Genomic DNA, 19,503 nt, shown 5'->3' with positions numbered 1-19,503 from the left:
GTTATTGTTCGACACTATCCATTGTGTTTATTGTCAAATTTTGCAAGCGCGCAACAAAGTTGTAAACCATTGAACGATAGAGAGATCGGAAAAATCAAGTGCCGCTATAAATTTCATGGCACAGCAGTGAGATTAATTTGGAGTTATAAGGCACAGTGGGAGCATGATGCTTAAAGCGCCTGGGGAAAGGCCTGCTGTTAGTGAGAATTTAAACTAGGTGTTTGGATTAGGATTAGTTCACTAATGACTATTCCTGTCTCTACTTCAAACGTAATCTTTGTATTTGAAGATTTTTTTCTATAATTTTTATGAACAATTATAATTAACAAAAATAAATTTGTAGCCCTATTGGCTGAACAAAGGAAAAAAACACACAAGAAAAATACTTGCTTGTAAAATTTATTTTTCTTCATCACAGAATAAACATATATTTTGTTTTCACGTAGTTTTACTGTGTTAGGCATGATCAATATCAAGTTATTACTTTCATCATGTAATATGTTTGTTTCAATGTAAAGTTTCAGGTTTCATTTAAAATTCAAGAATCAACAAAGGGTACCAACAACTGTGAGCAAGGCATAGTTATTTAAAATTTATAGACAAACTTCTCAAACTTGTACTATGTACTGAATAAAATAAAAACTTATTTGTTGCTTATTGAATAATAATGTAACATTTCCTTCTGACAGCTGTTGCTGAATGTGTATATTTAGGTTTAAACATATCATTTTAGCTCAATTGAAAACAAGTTCTTGCAGCTTATATTAATCACTTTCTAGTACGACCAGTACTGATGTCATATGAGGAAACATGTCGGTGATCCAATTAGGACTCGAACCCTTGATTCCTGGGTTGAGAGGCAGACACCTTAACCATGAGGATACAACTCCCCTTAAAGTACTGTGTTTCCTTGTTATGATCAGATAACTTAAACCAGTAGTCATTGACTGTTAAAAGAAAACCATAGAGAAGACTCTACTCTGTATCAATGTGTTTAACCTATATATAGATATTCCATAAAAAGCATTTCTTACACCAAGTGTTGGTTCAATCACAAGGAAACTTTATATATATTTTCAGAGTAAAACTTCCAAAAACTTTATGGTAGCTAGGCATTTTAGAACGAAATGGAACCTTTTTGCTGGAATCCAATATTTTCAAAAAGGATTCATAGGTAGGGTTTCACTAGGGATTCATAGTTTGTCTGGAAGCTAACATTTTTATAAGAAATGCCTCTTGAAAAAAATAAATGAAGCATATAAAAAGGAACATATATGTGATACTATTCTGAAGCTCATGTCTTAAATTCAACAGCTCTAAGATAAATTCAATAGGTACTTGGTAGATAAAGTTAACAAACCCACTCAAAATCAACTAACTAAACATTTTTATAATTTCCAACATGATACTGAATAAATTTAAAATAATTTACACTTTTGGCAGACACTTTCATAAAACTGACATTTGTATGAATGCTATAGTAACAATAATGTATTATCATGTCACTGTAAAATGCAAATCTGTATCAATAGCTTTGGTGGTTTCAAGTTTCCGTTACACCTGAAGTAATCAAGAAGGCCATCAGGGTCGGTAGAATCTAAGTCTGACTTTTCTGTTTTTTCTGTATCATTTTTTTTTACTTGTCCATATGATATTTATTAAGTGTATCCTTCATAACAAGATTGCATTTGAGAAAAATGCTATGCCACCGCAATAATACAACACTAAATAGTAGTGTAGGAACAGATTTTTTTGTTTCTATACAATTGAAGATTGTCATAATGCATATCTAATTCTTATTATCAGATTAGTGGTTAAATCTATTGTTAACTCAACAAAAGATCAGAGTAGGAATATATCAATGCACTCGAGTCTAGTGAATTTGGTGGTGAAGGTCATATTTCACACAGCCTAAAATTTCATGACTGCATCAAAGGACAACATGTAATACACTTTGTCAAAATCTAGGTCAGCTGATATCAAAGTTCACTTTTATTTTTGACACTAGAGGCAAAATTTGAACAACTTTGGTAGAGTACCTATAGATGATATCATTTAACAAATATTAAAGCTCTAAGCCTTGTACCTTCAGACAATAAGATTTTTTTTATTTTTTACTATATGTATATATTGAAAATCAATGACCCCGGGGCGGGGGCAATTTTGACCCCAGGGCTATTATTTGAACATTCTTGCTAGAGGTTCACTTCACAATGTTTCATGCAAAGTATCTAACCTCTAGCATTTGTCAATTGCTAGAAGAATTTTTTTTAAAGTTTTTACTATAAGTTTTTACTATGTAAATATGAGGAAAATCAATGACCCCCGGGGCCGGGCCGATTTTGACCCCAGGGCTATAATTTGAACAATCTGGGTAGAGGTCTATCAGACAATGCCTTATGCAAAATATCTAAGCTCTAGGCCTTTTGGGTCTTTACAAGAAGGTATTTTAAATTTTTACTATATGTACATATAGTGAAAATCCATGACCCCCGGGGCAGGGCTGATTTTGACCCCAGGGTTATAATTTGAACAATATTGGTAGAGGTCTACCAGACAATGCCTTATGCAAAATATCTAAGCTCTAGGCCTATGGGTCTTTACAAAAAGGTATTTTAAGTTTTTACTATATGTACATATAGTGAAAATCAATGACCCCCGGGGCGGGGCCGATTTTGACCCCAGGGCTATAATTTGAACAATCTTGGTAGAGGTCTACCAGACAATGCCTTATGCAAAATATCTAAGCTCTAGGCCTTTTGGGTCTTTACAAGAAGATTTTTTAAATTTATTCTTATAATTCCTTTTGGTTGCCATGGCAACCAGATTTCTGCATGGAATTAAATTCTTTGAACAACTTTGGAAGCCCTTCACCCAAGGATCAATCCTGCCAAGTTTGGTTGAAATTGGACTAGTGGTTTTTCACAAGAAGATTTTTTAAGTTCACTATATAATCTATATAACACACACACACACAAACAAACAAACAAACACACACACACACACAGGTGAATCGCTATATGCCACCGCATCTCAGATGCTGCGGTGGCATAAAAATCATTTGTCCATACAGGCTGTGGCACAACCTTGTCAGTACGGACAATTGATTTTGCCGCCCCAGGCCATGATGCCCCCTTTTGATTTCTAACCTAAGTGATCACTGGCAATCCTGTTGTGTGTCTGTTGAACACAATGGACAACTTTATGATGAAAAGAGGTAAAAATAGCTCCTTTGATATAAACAGTAGGGCTACAAATCACAAAATGACTTATTTGAAAATAAAGCAAATAAATTTGTAAACAAGATTTTTCTTTGATCTAAGTCAGTGAGCAAGATGAACTTTATGCTTGTTTCATTAGGACTGAAACATAATACAATGTAATGAGTCTTTTTGAGAGCTTTAAAAGTTTTTGCCTTTATTAACCAATTAGTGACGTAATTCTTGAACCAATAACAAAATGTATGACATGATCTATCTTGAGATATAAAAAATAAAATCAACAAAAATCCCATCTGAACTATGACCTATTGAGTATTTACAACCAAAGAAAGGGTGACATACACTAATTAGTGACATAATTCTTGATCTAATACAAAAATGTATGACATAATATGTCTTGAGTTTTTTAAAAAAAAGAACATCAACAAAAACCCAATCTGAACTATGACCTATGGAGAATTTACAACCAAAGTGTGGGTTACATACACCCAATTATCATTGTTTAACAGTATGTTGAGTACATATATACTCATAACAAAACGGCACCCCTCTGCATTTTGTCATTTTGTTGTAAACAATTTAAAGCAGCATGCCCCCAGATTTGATTTAATTCTTACATAAACTTGATATCATAGCATACGCCCGATTGTGAATACATCTGTATGTATAGTCATTTCTCAAAAGCTTGTTATAATTTGAGTTTCATTTTTTAAAGATTCATTTCACTTCAAGAAGCCTTCATTTTTCTTCATGTTAAATATGTTATCTTTAGATAAATCATTTCATATAATTGTCAAATCAAAAGAATTAAGGTGGGAAATGAAATTTGCCTTAGATAAAATATATAAACATCAAAGAAATCCTACGATACCTCAAATCTACAGGTCCGGTCTCCATATAAAATTTGTACAGCAGACAATTTGTTTCAAGGTCTTCTATTTTCTATTTTTAGAAAGGAACGACAATTGTCGCATTACAAATACCCCTAGGGAAGCTATTTTGAAAACGGCTTACAGTTATATGATGCACTTTTCCAAGATAAAATTACTGAAATACTTAGTTTGAATTAACACAGCATTGTTTTTCCAACAGAAAATAATCAAGGTCGTTCTATCTGGAGGCATGCTATTTTAAATTTCTTGGAAAGTAATAAATAGCCATGATTTTAAATGTACATTCAAATATGTAAAAAAAAATTCAATGTTTACTTTTTCACAGAAAAAAAATCTTATCTTACCCTTTAAAAGGGTAAAGGCAGTTTCATTTGTGAACAAAACAAATTACAATGTAATCATTATAAGTTTTTTTACATTAATTATCATACAAAAAAATTGAATAATATGATAGTATACATAAAGAAAATCATTTTAAGAAGTTAAACGCGAGTTTAAGTGTAAAATGCCAACTGTCTCAATTATGGAACATCTTTAACTAGATCACATGTTTCTTTAAAAGAAAGCTTAAAACATGATATTACTGTAAGGAAATTATTTAATCTTCATGACCTTGACCTTCACCTAAATGACCTGAAACCACTACCAAGGGTAACTGTTTTATATAAGTCACCAACACTCTTAATATTAAAGATACCAGTCAATAAATAATGTTGGTTTCAGCATGTGTAAGTGAGAGAATGAACAAACTACAATTTTATAATATATCAGAACCTCCTTTTAACGTGATGTTGAGACCTTGGACCCCAATAACATGTACATGTTATATGAGAAAAGGTGTTACAGTCAGAAGGACATAACAACAACAGTATTTTGCTCAATTAAAAATTTGAGAAATAATCGAAACTAATAAATTTTGCTCTTTGAATTGTTCAAATGTAAGTTTGGAATTAAGGCCATTACTAAAAGATTATCTGTTTTGTTCTTTATTGAAGCCAGCCTTTAACCTCAGTTATCTATTGAAAGTGGCCTTTTACTACAGGTTAGACTGTATCTGTGTAGTTCAAATGTACAACTAAAGGTACATATTGTATATATAAATATAACAATGGCTAAGATAGAGGCCTTCATCAACAGCCTTGTGCTTTTAATTCTTCCTCGACAATCTGTTTGTACTGTGGGAACCCGCCCTCTAATGACACCACCTTCTTGTCTCGAACCACCCAGAGTTCTTCACACACCATCTTTATAAGACGCTCGTCGTGAGATACCAGAATAACTCCTCCCTAAAATTGATGAAATCAAGTTACATAGCAGGTGTAATTATCAGATAATTCAAGCATTTCTTTGCCTAACTGAATACAATATTTTTCACTTTCCAGCTATTGATAAATAGAGGAATTAATTTTGTTTGTTTCGAGTGAATATACTGTAAACAGTATCACACTGAATAGTGAGAAAATTGTAATATTTTTACGAGCATTGGTAAAATTGTGGATATTATCTCAATTGGATGTGTAATATATAGCATATTCATGGAAAAGTTTCTTTGTATTTTATGTCTTAAAGTACATGTATCATACTGTTTTCAATGAAGCATGGAAAAAAAGACATATATAAGGAAGATAATGTCAGAAGTTCAGCACCTACACAAATCATGTGCAAACAAAAGTAATTCAAGTTTGTTGTCATTATTGAGGTGTAACATTTAACAATATCAGTGAAATAATGAAATTTGAATTGAGAAATATGCCATTAAAAACAAAATGCAACAATAAACTTTTATGTAAATTTACAAATTTACAGAATCATAAAAATTATATTGTATACCAAAATAAGTCCGGCAGTTATATCATCCACGCTGTGGATCAGATATACTATTGGTTATATGAATTTTATCACACAGATTTAAACTAACTCAAGAGCAACATTTCTAACAAAACTGAAAGAAATCCACATACAAAATCCAGGGTGCATTGTTTCACAGTGATATTAACCATTTTTCCTGTAAAGTTGGTTGATTCAACCCAAGGACTCGAGGAACAAATAACACAACATAATGAAACTGTTTTTACTAAGTCAAGGGCAATAACTCTACAAATGCTGGATAATCCACAAGGGAAACTCAAGGAGCACATCTACACATGCTGACCAACATTCCTATTAAGTTTCATGACACTAGGTTATATACATTTTGAGCTACGCATGCCAAAAATTTAGAATTGCAAATTTTCACTAAGTCAAGGGCTATTACTCTGACAAAACATAATTTACAAGCAAAACTAAGTCAAGGGCAATAACTCTGACAAAACATATAAAGTCACAAGCGAAACCCCAGGTGCACAACTTTACATGCTGATAAACATTTCTGTAAAGTTTGATGACTTTACGTTAAATACTTTTTGAGCTATGTGTGACACAAGTTGAAAATTGCATTTTTTTCTTAAGTAAATGACAATAACTGTACAAATACTTAATATATCCACACGAAAATACTTAAGGTGCACAACTATACATGCTGATGAACATTTCTGTAAAGTTTCATGACCCTAGGTCAAATACTTTTTTAAGCTACGCTCGACACAAGTTGAAAATTGCAAATTTGTACTAAGTCAAGGGCAATAACTCTGACAAAACCGAATAAATCCACAAACCTAACAATAGGTGCACAACTTCACATGCTGATCAACATACCTATACAGTTTCTTGACTCTAGGTCAAATACTTTTTGAGCTACGTGCGACACAAAATGAAAACAGATGGATGGAAGGATGGACAACACCAAAACAATATCCCCCTCCCTATTCCATCTGTGGGAGATAACAACAAAGGACTAATATATACATGTATATGTACACCACTTGCTTTGCGGGTGAAGATAAAGTTACTTATTATTTATAAGTTAGATATTTTCTTCCGTGTTATATTGATTAAAATAGCATAATGTTAAACCAGCCCTATGTAAACACTTTATTATTTATATATATTTAAGTTTTAATACGGATAAACTTTAGATAATGTTTCACCAGATAAAGTTAGACTTTGTGCAAAGAGGTAAAAGGGCACCTTTGATAAGATAAACCCAAAGTAGGTCAAATCATTTACATATTATTTAGCAATAGGAGAGGATTTATATCAATGAAAACAATTAAAATGTAGAAATTGATAAGTACATCAATGATTAAATTTAAAATAACTGTAAAAGAAATAGAGACAATTTTATCGATTTTACAATGTAAATAGATCAACTAACAAACGTAGTCAGGAAGAAAGACAAAATGGCTACAGGTGGACAAATTGATACGGATATTCTTTCGGATGAAATATTTGATGTATTATGTTCAATGTGTAGAAATGAAGGCAGGAACACTGAAGGTGAAAAATACTGTGTAGATTGTCTCGATTATTTCTGTGTTAGTTGTGTCAAAGTACACAGTAAAGTGCCTGTATTAGCTGGTCACAAGGTATTGGATAAATCTCAAGTTAAGTCAGGAACCAATAAAGGTCTGCCAAGGGCACCAGCAGAGAGATGTGACAGACACAGTCATAAACACATTGATATGTACTGTCAGAACCATGATAATGTTGGCTGTTCTACATGTATGGCAGTTGATCACAGGTAAACTATAGTATTTAAACAAATATATTTTATAAGTAAGTATATATGGAATGTTTAGTATATATGTACTTAACAAAAAAATTCTTAGACTATCTTAAATATACATGTGTATAACACTAAATAATATATCATCCCCTCCGTCATCTCATAGCCTCATAAACTGTTTAAACTTATTTTTCAGGTTATGTAAGGACACATTCTACATACCAGAATTCATCCAAAACAATACTTACCAAGTTGAACCGAGAGATATTCAAGCAAAACTTAAGGAAATAGCCAAGACCCTTGAAAAACAAGCTGATAGATTTAAACAGGATAAACAAAGGCTGTTAAAGAGGAGAGCAGAAATACTTGCTGATATCAGAAAATTCCGCCAAGAAATCAATGGCCAACTTGATAAGCTGGAGAAAAGTTCTATTGATGAGATAGAAAGTAAAGTCAAATGTCTTGAAGACAAAATCGAAGAGAGTTTAAAACAGCTACAAGCAAACAAGTCCAGGATTAGATCAGCTAATAGTAAATTAGCATCTACAAATACAAATCATTCTGAAGTGTTTGTTTATGTTAAGATGGGAGAAGATGCTGTAAATGTTGCCAACAAATATATTGAGCATGCCAAAATAAAAAGTACAGTAGAAGACATAGAGTTTCAACCTGATAGAACAATTCTTACACAGTTAGAGCAAAAGAAGACCATAGTCACACTATCAGAGAAACCTACAAAGACTGCTGACAATTTATTTCAGATAAAAGGAAATCGATCATATAATGTAAAAGTCAAGTCGGATGAAAATGTTTGTTATATCAGGAGTGCCTGCTGTATGAAAGATGGTACAATAATTCTAACTGACCGCAGCAACAACAAGCTTAAATGTATACACAGTTACAACTATACTGTCACAGACTACTGTGATCTATCTGGAAGACCATGGCAAGTGTGTATGATCAATAACACACAAGTAGCAGTAACTATTCCATCAAAAAAAGAAGTTCATTTCATTTCTCTAGAAAGAAAAATGAAAACAACAAACAAGATTCACACTGATTTTGAATGTTATGGTCTTGCATATGCAAACAATAATTTATATATTGCAGATAATGACACATCAGTATATATGTATACATTGTCAGGTAGGAAACTTAATCAGTTCAGTAAGGATCAATCAGGACATAAATTGTTCTCTTCAATATACAGTCTAGCTGTCAGACAGGATGCTACTAGGATTTATGTTGCTGACAATTGTAAGGGACTGATAGTACTGGACAACAATGGTCAGGTTATTACATCATTCAATGATAAACAATTGAAGTGGGCTAACTGTTGTTATCTCACTGAAGCAGGCAGTTTGCTGGTATCTGGAGATGACTCCAATAATGTTTTACAGTTTACATGTGATGGTGAGCTGATAGGAGAAGTTATAAAAGCTGATAGTGGAAAAAAGTGGATTCAATCAGTCTGTTGTAATCAACAAATGACTAAGATGTGTATAAGTAGAATTAGAGATGGCAACATTGAAGTGTATGACATCTAATCAGTAAAACAAATGATTCACAAAAGAAAAATAAACATGTTTTTAAATATATGCCTCTCTCAAAATGTATGCAAAGAGTATTACATGTTTTATTTATTATATGTGTTATTTTCTTTTGGAATTCCCATTTTTGAATGCATCTGGTTTAATTGTCATTTGTTATATTACAAAACAAGAGGGCCATGATGGCCCTGAAATCGCTCACCTGTATATAGGCCCCTGGGCCAATGCCAATTTTAAACCAGGGACTTTTATTTGAACAAACTTGGTAGACAGTCATTAGAAGATGTTTCATGATAAATATCTTAGCTTTAACTCTTTGGGGAAATATTTCATGCTTAGTATCTAAACTCTAGCTCTTTTGGTTTTTTTAAAAGAAGATTTTTCAAGATTTTACTATATACAATTTTTGACACTCTACAAAATAATGAGGATCAATGACCCCCTGGGGCGGGGCCAATTTTTACCCCAGGGCTTTTATTTGAACAAACTTGGTAGAAATTCACTAGAAGATGCTATTTGGGATTTTTAAAAGAAGATTTTACTATATACAAATAAGGAAAATCAATGACCTCCCAGGGCTGGGCCAATTTTGACCCCAGGGCATTGATTTGAACAAACTTGGTAGACACCCACTAGAAAATATTTCATGCCAAATATTTAAGCTCCAGCTCTTGCAGTTTTCTAAAAGAAAATATTTTAAGTTTTTACTATATACAAATAAGGAAAATCAATGACCCCACGGGCCGAGGCCAATTTTGACCCCAGGGCATTTATTTGAACAAACTTGGTAGAAACTCACTAGTTGATGTTTCATGCCAAAGATTTAAGCTCTAGCTCTTGTGGTTTTCTAAAAGAAGATATTTTAAGTTTTTACTCTATACAAATACGGAATCAATGACCCCCCAGGGCAGGGCCAATTTTGACCCCAGGGCATTTATTTGAACAAACTACCCACTATAAGATGTTTCATGCATAATATTTAAGCTCTAGCTATTTGGGGTTTTTAAAAGAAATTTTTTAAAGTTTTTACTATATACAAATAAGGAAAATCAATGACCCCCCGGGGCGGGGCCAATTTTGACCCCAGGGCATTTATTTGAACAAACTTGGTAGACACTGACTAGTTGATGTTTCATGCCAAATATTTAAGCTCTAGCTCTTGCGGTTTTCTAAAAGAAGATATTTTAAGTTTTTACTATATACAAATAAGGAAAATCAATGACCCCCCGGGGCAGGGCCAATTTTGACCCCAGGGCATTTATTTGAACAAACTTGGTAGACATCCACTAGAAGATGTTTCATGCTTAATATTTAAGCTCTAGCTATTTGGGGTTTTTAAAAGAAGATTTTTAAAGTTTTTACTATATACAAATAAGGAAAATCAATGACCCCCGGGGCGGGGCCAATTTTGACCCAAGGGCATTAATTTGAACAAACTTGGTAGACATCCACTAGAAGATGTTTCATGCTTAATATTTAAGCTCTAGCTATTTGGGGTTTTTAAAAGAAGATTTTTTAAGTTTTTACTATATACAAATAAGGAAAATCAATGACCCCCCGGGGCGGGGCCAATTTTGACCCCAGGGCATTTATTTGAACAAACTTGGTAGACACTGACTAGGTGATGTTTCATGCCAAATATTTTAGCTCTAGCTCTTGCGGTTTTCTAAAAGAAGATATTTTAAGTTTTTTCTTTCAGTTGCCATGGCAACCAGAGTTCTGCTTGGAATTAAATTCTTTGAACAATTTTTAAAGTTGACTACCAAAGGACATTCCTGTGAAGTTTGGATGAAATTGGCCTAGTGGTTTATGAGGAGATGTCGTTTAAAGTAAAAGTTTACGGACGAACGCACGCCGGATGTACAGACGCCAGACGAAAAGCGATCACAAAAGCTCACCATGTCACTTTGTGACAGGTGAGCTAAAAAAAACAACTACTAAACTGTTTGAAAAATATGAAACTTAAAATGTGTCCATAGGACATGGGTGCTCCCACACTTGTCAATTTATAACTCTAGGTCAAATATTTTTTGGCTACATGTGCCACAAGTTGAAAACTAAAAATCTTTTACTAAGTAAAGGGCAAGACCTTTACACATACTGAATAAATCCACAAGCGGACAAGTACACATGTTGACCAACATTCTTGTAATCTTTCAGGCCTACAGGTCAAATACTTTTTGAGCTATGCATGAACAAGTTGAAAATTGCAAATTTATACTACTGTAAGTGAAGGGCAATAACTCTAACAAAACTGAAAAAAATCCACATGCAAAGTCCAGGTGCATAGCTTCACAGTGATGTTGATCATTATTCCTGTAAAGTTGGTTGGTTCTAACGCAAGCATTCAATGATCAAATAACACAACATAATAAACAGTTTTTACAAAGTCAAGGGCAATAACTCTACAAATTTTGGATAAATCCACAATAACCAAGGTGCACAGCTACACATGATGACCAACATTCCTGTTAAGTTTCATGACTCCAGTTTAAATACTTTTTGAGCTATGCATGAACAAGTTGAAAATTGCAAATTAATACTAAGACAAGGGCAATAAATCTAACAAAAAACTAAATAAATCCACACGAAAATATACAGGTGCACAACTTCACATGCTGAGCAACAATCCTGTAAGGTAAGGTTTCATGACTCTAGGTCAAATATTTTTCAGTTATGTGCAACACAATTTGAAACCTGCAAATTTTTGTTAAGTCAAGGGCAATAATTCTAAAAAAACTAAATAAATCCACATGAAAATACCCAGGTGCATGACTACACATGCTGATCAACATTCCTGTAAAGTTTCATGACTCTTGGTCAAATACTTTTTGAGCTACTAAAACACAAAGGAGGAGGCACAACAAATAAATTTTAATATTTCAAACATTTGTGATCAGCCTTGGCCACAAGAATAAAGCTAGAACAGCCTATTTATCTGTTCAGACGGACCCCAGAAGCTCTTACTATTTTTACCTGATTTTTTTTGTCTATTTTTATATAAAAATCCCGTAAACTTTGAACCACATGTTCCAGATTTTAATCCATGCTAATTCACTGCACAAATTCAGCATGTTATTAGTATCAAGGACATATACTTACAGCAAATTTCTTGAGAGCAAAACCGAGTGCTTCTATCGTCTCCATGTCTAAGTGATTGGTAGGTTCATCAAGGATGAAGAAATTTGGACTGAAACAAACAAATATTATTTCATTTTCTTTTTGTTTATCCATTAGCACAAAAACAAGCATTATGCTGGGGCTGGCAACTTAAGTTGCAATTTCACAAAAGTTGTCCAAACTAGCGTTTATTATGGGCACCTGACATTCCGTAAGTAGCTGGATACCTTCCTTACATGAAAGAATCCAAAGTCCATGGTGGGATTTGAACCAAGAGCGGAAAGGGGCAAGTGGTTTGAAGTCAACAACCTTAACCACTCGGCCACGGATGCCCCAACAAGCTATAATAAACCTGACAAAATTCATATTATTTAGTCAACTCGTCTTAATCACTAAAAGCAGTCTTAAGTTTGACTACTCTGAGGTAATCAGTGGAACAGGTTTGACTGCTACAGGTTGTTTAATTTTTAAGTATACAAAATGTGTACTAAGGAAAGACTGACAGAGACACATGCGGTCTGAACACCAGATCAGACTGTACTTATCATAGCATTAGCTTTAATGATACAGTAAAAAACTCTACAGAGCATCAACCCTCTTTACAGCAATAACGTCTTCACAACAAAAATATCATTCCTTTTTAAAAGTAAAACTTTACTATACATTTAACCTCTTTAAAGCAACACCTCACAATCTCAGCAACAATAAAAACTTTTTAGTGTCATGATAGATGTTACTCTATCGAGGTTGTACTGTACACCAACTTACTTGGTCATACTCATGACTGCAAAAGCCACTCGGCTCTTCTGACCTCCAGAAAGACTAGTAACAGGTCGTGTAGCGAGCTCTCCGCTGACACCGTACTGCCCTAACACCCCTCTATATTGCTCGATAGTCTGACCTGTAAAATAAACAAATGCTGAATTAAATTTCAAGAAACTTGTCCTCAGATTTATGTTCAATTCAACTAAAATTATCAATTAGTTTAAGCTTAGGAAAAATATGTCAATAAAACATTTATATCTAAAATAAAGAACTTTAAACAACAGCAATGACCTGAAATATGTCAAGATATGAAATATAGCCCTGTGTTCTCAAAATATAGCCCTGTGTTCTAAAGATATAGCCCTAACTATGATAGAAATACGGTTGTAATACAAAAATATACAGTATAAAAACAGTATAATTATGCAGTCGCTGATTATTCAACAGTCATATTTATCATTTAACTTGTAAAGCATTTAGTGGATTGACAATATTTATACATTTATTCAACTCTCCATACATTTTTTTTTAAAAAATCTGTAAGTCATCATGAAACAGCTTTTGTTTGTCGTGTCATTTTAGGATGGTAGACTTTTGCTTAGGTGGGCATTTGTCTTTCACTCTTAAGAAATACCCACTTACGCGCAAAAACTTAACAAAAATGTGAAGCCAACTTCAAGGTGAGTACAGTATCTCTCCCTTTCCTTCCAATAATCTGGCTTTAAATAAAAACTTCCCAAAATTCTTGTCGATATGCAGGATGGCAATGGTGTATACTTTTGATTAGAGCAATGTAAGGGTTACAGGACTTATGATTATAAGGGGAGGTAAATATATCGAGAAATTAATCTTTAACATCAGTTTATGATCCTGCATAATGAATGAACAAGCAAAAGAAGAAAATTAAATATTTGCAAAATTTGCAGTTGACTACTTATTTTTTTTACTATCTAAACTCACCAGGAAATCTTTGTTGCAAAAGTTCTATAGAATTCAGGTCCATTTCGAGCTGATCTACGTGATGCTGACTAAAGTAACCAATACGTAAACTTCTGTGTACGTGTCGTATACCTTTAGTCGGAGATAATTCTCCTAATAATATTTTCAGTAATGTTGTTTTACCCGCACCATTTTCACCAACCTAAAATAAAACAGTAAACTTTAGCAGATACAAGTTAATATATCTTGTCTGTTATACACATGTCTTTCATCTTATACATAAATCTATTGGGGTTTTAAGTCATACTGACTTTGTTAAAGTCATATGGTGAATATTCATCTTTACTAGAGGAAGAAGATTTCAGGTGCCTCTTTGTGCATTAATTCAGGCACAAGTCTGCAACTTAGTAGAACCACTGACCTTCTGTATCAAGCCTGATAATTTAATTACAGAACTTTTGGTTCACACTCTTGATGAAAATGTGCATACTGGCCTAGCTGTATTAATAACTGGTGAAAGAGATCAAGTTAATTTTACATCAAGCAACTATAATCAAATATACTTTTACCAGTATCCTAGTAACCAGTATTTAAATATATATTTTACCAGTAACCTAGCAACCAATAATTAAATATACTTTTATGGGTAACCAAGCAACCGATAATTAACCATTAATATACTTTTACCAGTATCCTAGCAACCAGTAATTAAATATACTTTTACCAGTAACCTAGCAACCATTAATTAAAGATATTTTTACCAGTATCCAAGCAACCAGTACTTTAATATAATCCAAGCAACAGATAATTAAATATACCAGTATCCTAGCAACAAAATTAAAATATACTTACTATACAAATTCTTGAAGACATATTGGCATTACAATCAACATTATCAAAGATTATCCTATCTTTACTATAGTAAAATTGCAACTCGTCCAATTGTAATATATTTGAAGACAATTTTTCACATTCAGGAAACCTTGAAAAAATAAAAATATATATGAATATAAGATGACGAGGATATTGTTTGTTTGACTTTAACATCCAATTTAACACATTTTTTAGACATAACTCGGAGATTGTCTGGATAACTAACCAGTAATTATCAATTTCTCCGCAAGTGAACAACTAGTTATACCAAAAGGTTTCTGTATTTACAGCAAGAGATAAATGATAATTAGACTCAATGGCCGAGATTGGTTTTAAGTGAACAGTGTGTGGTGTATAATTGGTTTCCTGACAACCTGACAAATATGGTTTTAAGTGTACAATTGGTTTCCTGACAATCTGACAAATATGGTTTTAAGTGAACAATTGGTTTCCTGACAATCTGACAAATATGGTTTTAAGTGAACAGTGTGTGGTGTATAATTGGTTTCCTGACAATCTGACAAATATGGTTTTAAGTGAACAGTGTGTGTTGTACAATTGGTTTCCTGACAATCTGACAAATATGGTTTTTAGTGAACAGTGTCTGGTGTACAATTGGTTTCCTGACAATCTGACAAATATGGTTTGAAGTGAACAGTGTGTGGTGTACAATTAGTTTCATGACAATCTGACAAATATGGTTTTAAGTGAACAGTGTGTGGTGTACAATTAGTTTCCTGACAATCTGACAAATATGGTTTGAAGTGAACAGTGTGTGGTGTACAATTGGTTTCCTGACAATCTGACAAATATGGTTTGAAGTGAACAGTGTGCGGTGTACAATTGGTTTCCTGACAATCTGAAAAATATGGTTTTAAGTGAACAGTGTGCGGTGTACAATTGGTTTCCTGACAATCTGACAAATATGGTTTTAAGTGAACAGTGTGTGGTGTACAATTGGTTTCCTGACAATCTGACAAATATGGTTTTAAGTGAACAGTGTGTGTTGTACAATTGGTTTCCTGACAATCTGACAAATATGGTTTTAAGTGAACAGCGTGTGGTGTACAATTGGTTTCCTGACAATCTGACAAATATGGTTTGAAGTGAACAGCGTGCGGTGTACAATTGGTTTCCTGACAATCTGACAAATATGGTTTGAAGTGAACAGTGTGCGGTGTACAATTGGTTTCCTGACAATCTGACAAATATGGTTTTAAGTGAACAGCGTGCGGTGTACAATTGGTTTCCTGACAATCTGACAAATATGGTTTTAAGTGAACAGCGTGTGGTGTACAATTGGTTTCCTGACAATCTGACAAATATGGTTTTAAGTGAACAGCGTGTGGTGTACAATTGGTTTCCTGACAATCTGACAAATATGGTTTGAAGTGAACAGCGTGTGGTGTACAATTAGTTTCCTTACAATCTGACAAATATGGTTTTAAGTGAACAGTGTGTGGTGTACAATTGGTTTCCTGACAATCTGACAAATATGCATACATATAAAAAATGTCATTACATAAATAAGAACTTTGCTCGAAAGCAGCATTGAATGACATCACGCCAAATCTACAAAAAATATTTTATGCAAATGCTATCCCTAAAGCATTCTATAAATACATTGTGCTTAAAGTTTTGTATGCAACTTCAAAGAATTTATCAAAAGACTTAAATTATATCTTTTAAACAATGTATTTTAAACAAAGATTCAATATGGTATTCAAATTTTTACAGGATTTTTTTTTTTATTTTTGATCTTTTAGAGAATTTGTTCTAATATAGTGACAATATCATATGCTATATTTACCTTATAGTGACCTCACTTTCTTTACCTGGAGGTTCTAATGGAGGTCTGAAAAAGATTTAAAAATAAAAATTACACCCTCCTACTGCCTACATCTTTATGATATAATTTCATTTAAAACAATGACCCTAATTGCACTTCAAATATTGGCTCAATTACAAAATTTCCCAATAAAAACTTTTCACCATAAACATAGCATAATTTTAGTAATTTTATAGAATAAAAAAGTTCTGTTTTCACCAAAAAAGGGGGTGCACCAAAAAAGGTGTTTTCTTTTTAAATTCAAAATAAAAAGTTTTTGAATAAAAAAGTAGCTCTTGTTTTTGGGGCTTGCCTGGACATCAAAATAAAAGTACTTAGTCTACCAAACTAGGAAAGGGGAGGGCGTTCAAACCATGAAAAAATAAAGGTAATTAAAGGTCAACAATTTATGTGCCAATTTTAATGTTTAGTCATGTAGAAGAAAATTAAGTAATTTTATTTTTCATAATGTACACATAAAATTATCAGTAATTGACTTAGTATAACCCTTACAAAGTCCGGAATCACACACATGTAAGAGTTGCTACCTGTTATGCAGGTGCGACCTCAAACCGCAGCAATATCGTAGACGACAATTTGACTTAATAAGATTTTAAACAGCATGTCATTTCCGAAAAAACAACTCACTACTAAGATACAATGTAATACAGTCCAACAGTTAAGACCTGTTCACACTCGTAAACTTACTATTTACTTACAGCAGTTTTCCTTTTTTTCAAAAGATTCCCAATAGTACAAATGCCCATTTATACCCAAAGTGGTATCAAGAAATTCCCAATGACTATAGAACATTTGTAATTTTGTTGCTTTGTTTTATTTTTTCTCCACAAAATCTCTTATTAAATGACTTCATAAAAACCAAATTAATTGAGCCGGGAATTAAGTGAGCCGGGTAATTCCTAAAATGTTGAAGGAAAAAAATGAACACTGACCTATATAATATTGCTAAAATTGTTACATGTACATTAAAAATTTATAGTCACAAATAAATGTAATATTTGTAAAAAATACTCACAATTTTTCTAAAAGTTTTAATTTACTCTGTACTTGAGAAGCCCTATTTGCATTATATCTAAATCTGTCTATAAACACCTGAAAATATAAATTATTATTGTAATTTTACATTATCATAAAACATTCCCTGATGAGATTAATGAATAGCCTAAACTTAAGTCTTTATCAAATTATCCACTTTGTTTCATGTGTTTCATATTCTTTGTTGTTTGTATTATTATAAAAAAACATGTACATGTCATACAATTTTTCATTGCAAATATGTTAGCTTATATACATAGGCCAAAATAGCTAAATAAAACACTTCTTGAAAGGCTGCTTTGTTAAGGACATATGACCTTTATAAAAGGTTTATGATACTGTAAATTGTACAAATGGTTACTTACAATAAAATAAAAACTTTATTTATAAATCTGCAGCAGCCATGTTTGTACAAAAACTTCTTAACTGGCCAATGAAAATATACACTTTATACCTTGTGAACACCAAAAGTTCATATTTCACTTATGGCTGCACCACTCATGAAATATACCTTTAGTGAAATATACCTTTTGGTGCTCGCTCGTGAAATATATTTCGATCTTACACTAAACTAAACAATTTTTCTTTTTATTATATGCAAAGAAACATTTTAAAAAGACATTTAACCTAATACTAAATGAAAAGCCCGCCAAATAATTAAACAATGTTACGTCATTTACAATGTCATGTCATTAAGTTGCTTTCCAGTACTGAGCACACTGGTATTTCACTGAAACAACTTAAGGGGCTTAAATTCAAAAACAGTGAAATTATCAAATTGATCATTTCACTGTTTAAAACAGTGAAATTATCAGTTTCATATCACTGATATAAACCACCAAAAAGCATGTAATAATAAGGAGTGCAGCATAAGATAGCAGTTCACTGTTAGTCTGCCAGCGACAACTGAGTCTACTCCAGCAACCATTGCAGACAAAGAGCAGAATGCACATCCATGCATTGTTTACTAGTATTCAGTCACTACATATTTTGAAGTCTTCCTAAAAATGATGAAAGATTTTGCCCATATTGAAATATGGACAATTCCATTTAAGATATTTAGCAGATTAAGGGTTAAGACAAAAATAAAACATCACTATTAATCTATAAACTTGTACCTGTATATGATCTCTATACTGCTTCTGTGCCTCGTATTCTTTCTTCTGATTTTTATATATTCTTTCTTCTTTAGTTTTATCAAACTGATCATAATTTCCTTTATAAGTGTCCAGTCTTTTACCATGTAAATGCACAATTTCTGTACAAACTGAATTTAAGAAGGAACGGTCGTGTGATACAACTAATATCGTTGTCGGCCAAGTCTGAAAGTAAAAAAAAAATGGCCCGTAAACATTATTCTCCAAAAAAGAAAGGTCAACAATTATTGAAAAGTATTAAAGCAATTTGTGAGTTTGTAAATGGTTTTTCTGGCTTACCATTTTTGATATATTATGTACAATATTCACCCTAAAACACAAACAAAAACACATAATTAGACAATACATCAAGTTTCTATAAATGAAAAAATAAGGAACATTACATTCAAAGGTACTACTCTGCTCATTATTTCAAGCCCAGACAAAAACTTGGAGAAATCATCCATGTCATGTGTTCTAAATTCTGTTTCCATTTTAATTTTTTAATCTAACCTAAT

At 32.7% G+C, this 19,503-nt stretch overlaps 2 protein-coding genes across 2 annotated transcripts in view; one reads left to right on the top strand and one right to left on the bottom strand.

Moving 5' to 3' along the window:
- LOC132758186 (ATP-binding cassette sub-family F member 3-like) overlaps positions 1 to 19,503 on the bottom strand; it is a 74,019-nt gene that overhangs the window by 34,533 nt on the left and 19,983 nt on the right. Inside the window, exons 2-8 of the mRNA XM_060749742.1 lie at positions 18,968 to 19,171; positions 17,830 to 17,906; positions 16,776 to 16,820; positions 14,945 to 15,074; positions 14,114 to 14,294; positions 13,157 to 13,289; positions 12,371 to 12,458 (exon numbers count right to left, since the gene is read on the bottom strand). Of these exons, the coding sequence (XP_060605725.1) occupies positions 12,371 to 12,458; positions 13,157 to 13,289; positions 14,114 to 14,294; positions 14,945 to 15,074; positions 16,776 to 16,820; positions 17,830 to 17,906; positions 18,968 to 19,171 (858 nt within the window). The remainder of the gene's footprint in view (positions 1 to 12,370; positions 12,459 to 13,156; positions 13,290 to 14,113; positions 14,295 to 14,944; positions 15,075 to 16,775; positions 16,821 to 17,829; positions 17,907 to 18,967; positions 19,172 to 19,503) is intronic.
- On the top strand, positions 7,281 to 9,565 carry LOC132758183 (uncharacterized). Its single transcript, XM_060749739.1, has 2 exons — positions 7,281 to 7,733; positions 7,915 to 9,565. Exons 1-2 carry the CDS (start codon positions 7,393 to 7,395, stop codon positions 9,263 to 9,265), a joined length of 1,692 nt encoding a protein of 563 aa, XP_060605722.1. The 5' UTR covers positions 7,281 to 7,392; the 3' UTR covers positions 9,266 to 9,565.

The sequence above is a fragment of the Ruditapes philippinarum genome, unplaced genomic scaffold, assembly GCF_026571515.1.
Source record: "Ruditapes philippinarum isolate M1 unplaced genomic scaffold, ASM2657151v2 ctg165_1_1_1_1, whole genome shotgun sequence".
NCBI lineage: Eukaryota > Metazoa > Mollusca > Bivalvia > Venerida > Veneridae > Ruditapes > Ruditapes philippinarum.
Note: the sequence above shows the minus strand (reverse complement) of the source record. Positions and strands in the feature narration are given on the sequence as shown.

Excerpts from the sequence above, each read along its gene's own strand:
- LOC132758183 (XM_060749739.1), top strand. The coding sequence starts at position 7,393 with ATGGCTACAGGTGGACAAATTGATACGGATATTCTTTCGGATGAAATA. Across the intron at positions 7,734-7,914 it reads TGTATGGCAGTTGATCACAG|GTTATGTAAGGACACATTCT; the intron begins GTAAACTATAGT and ends CTTATTTTTCAG.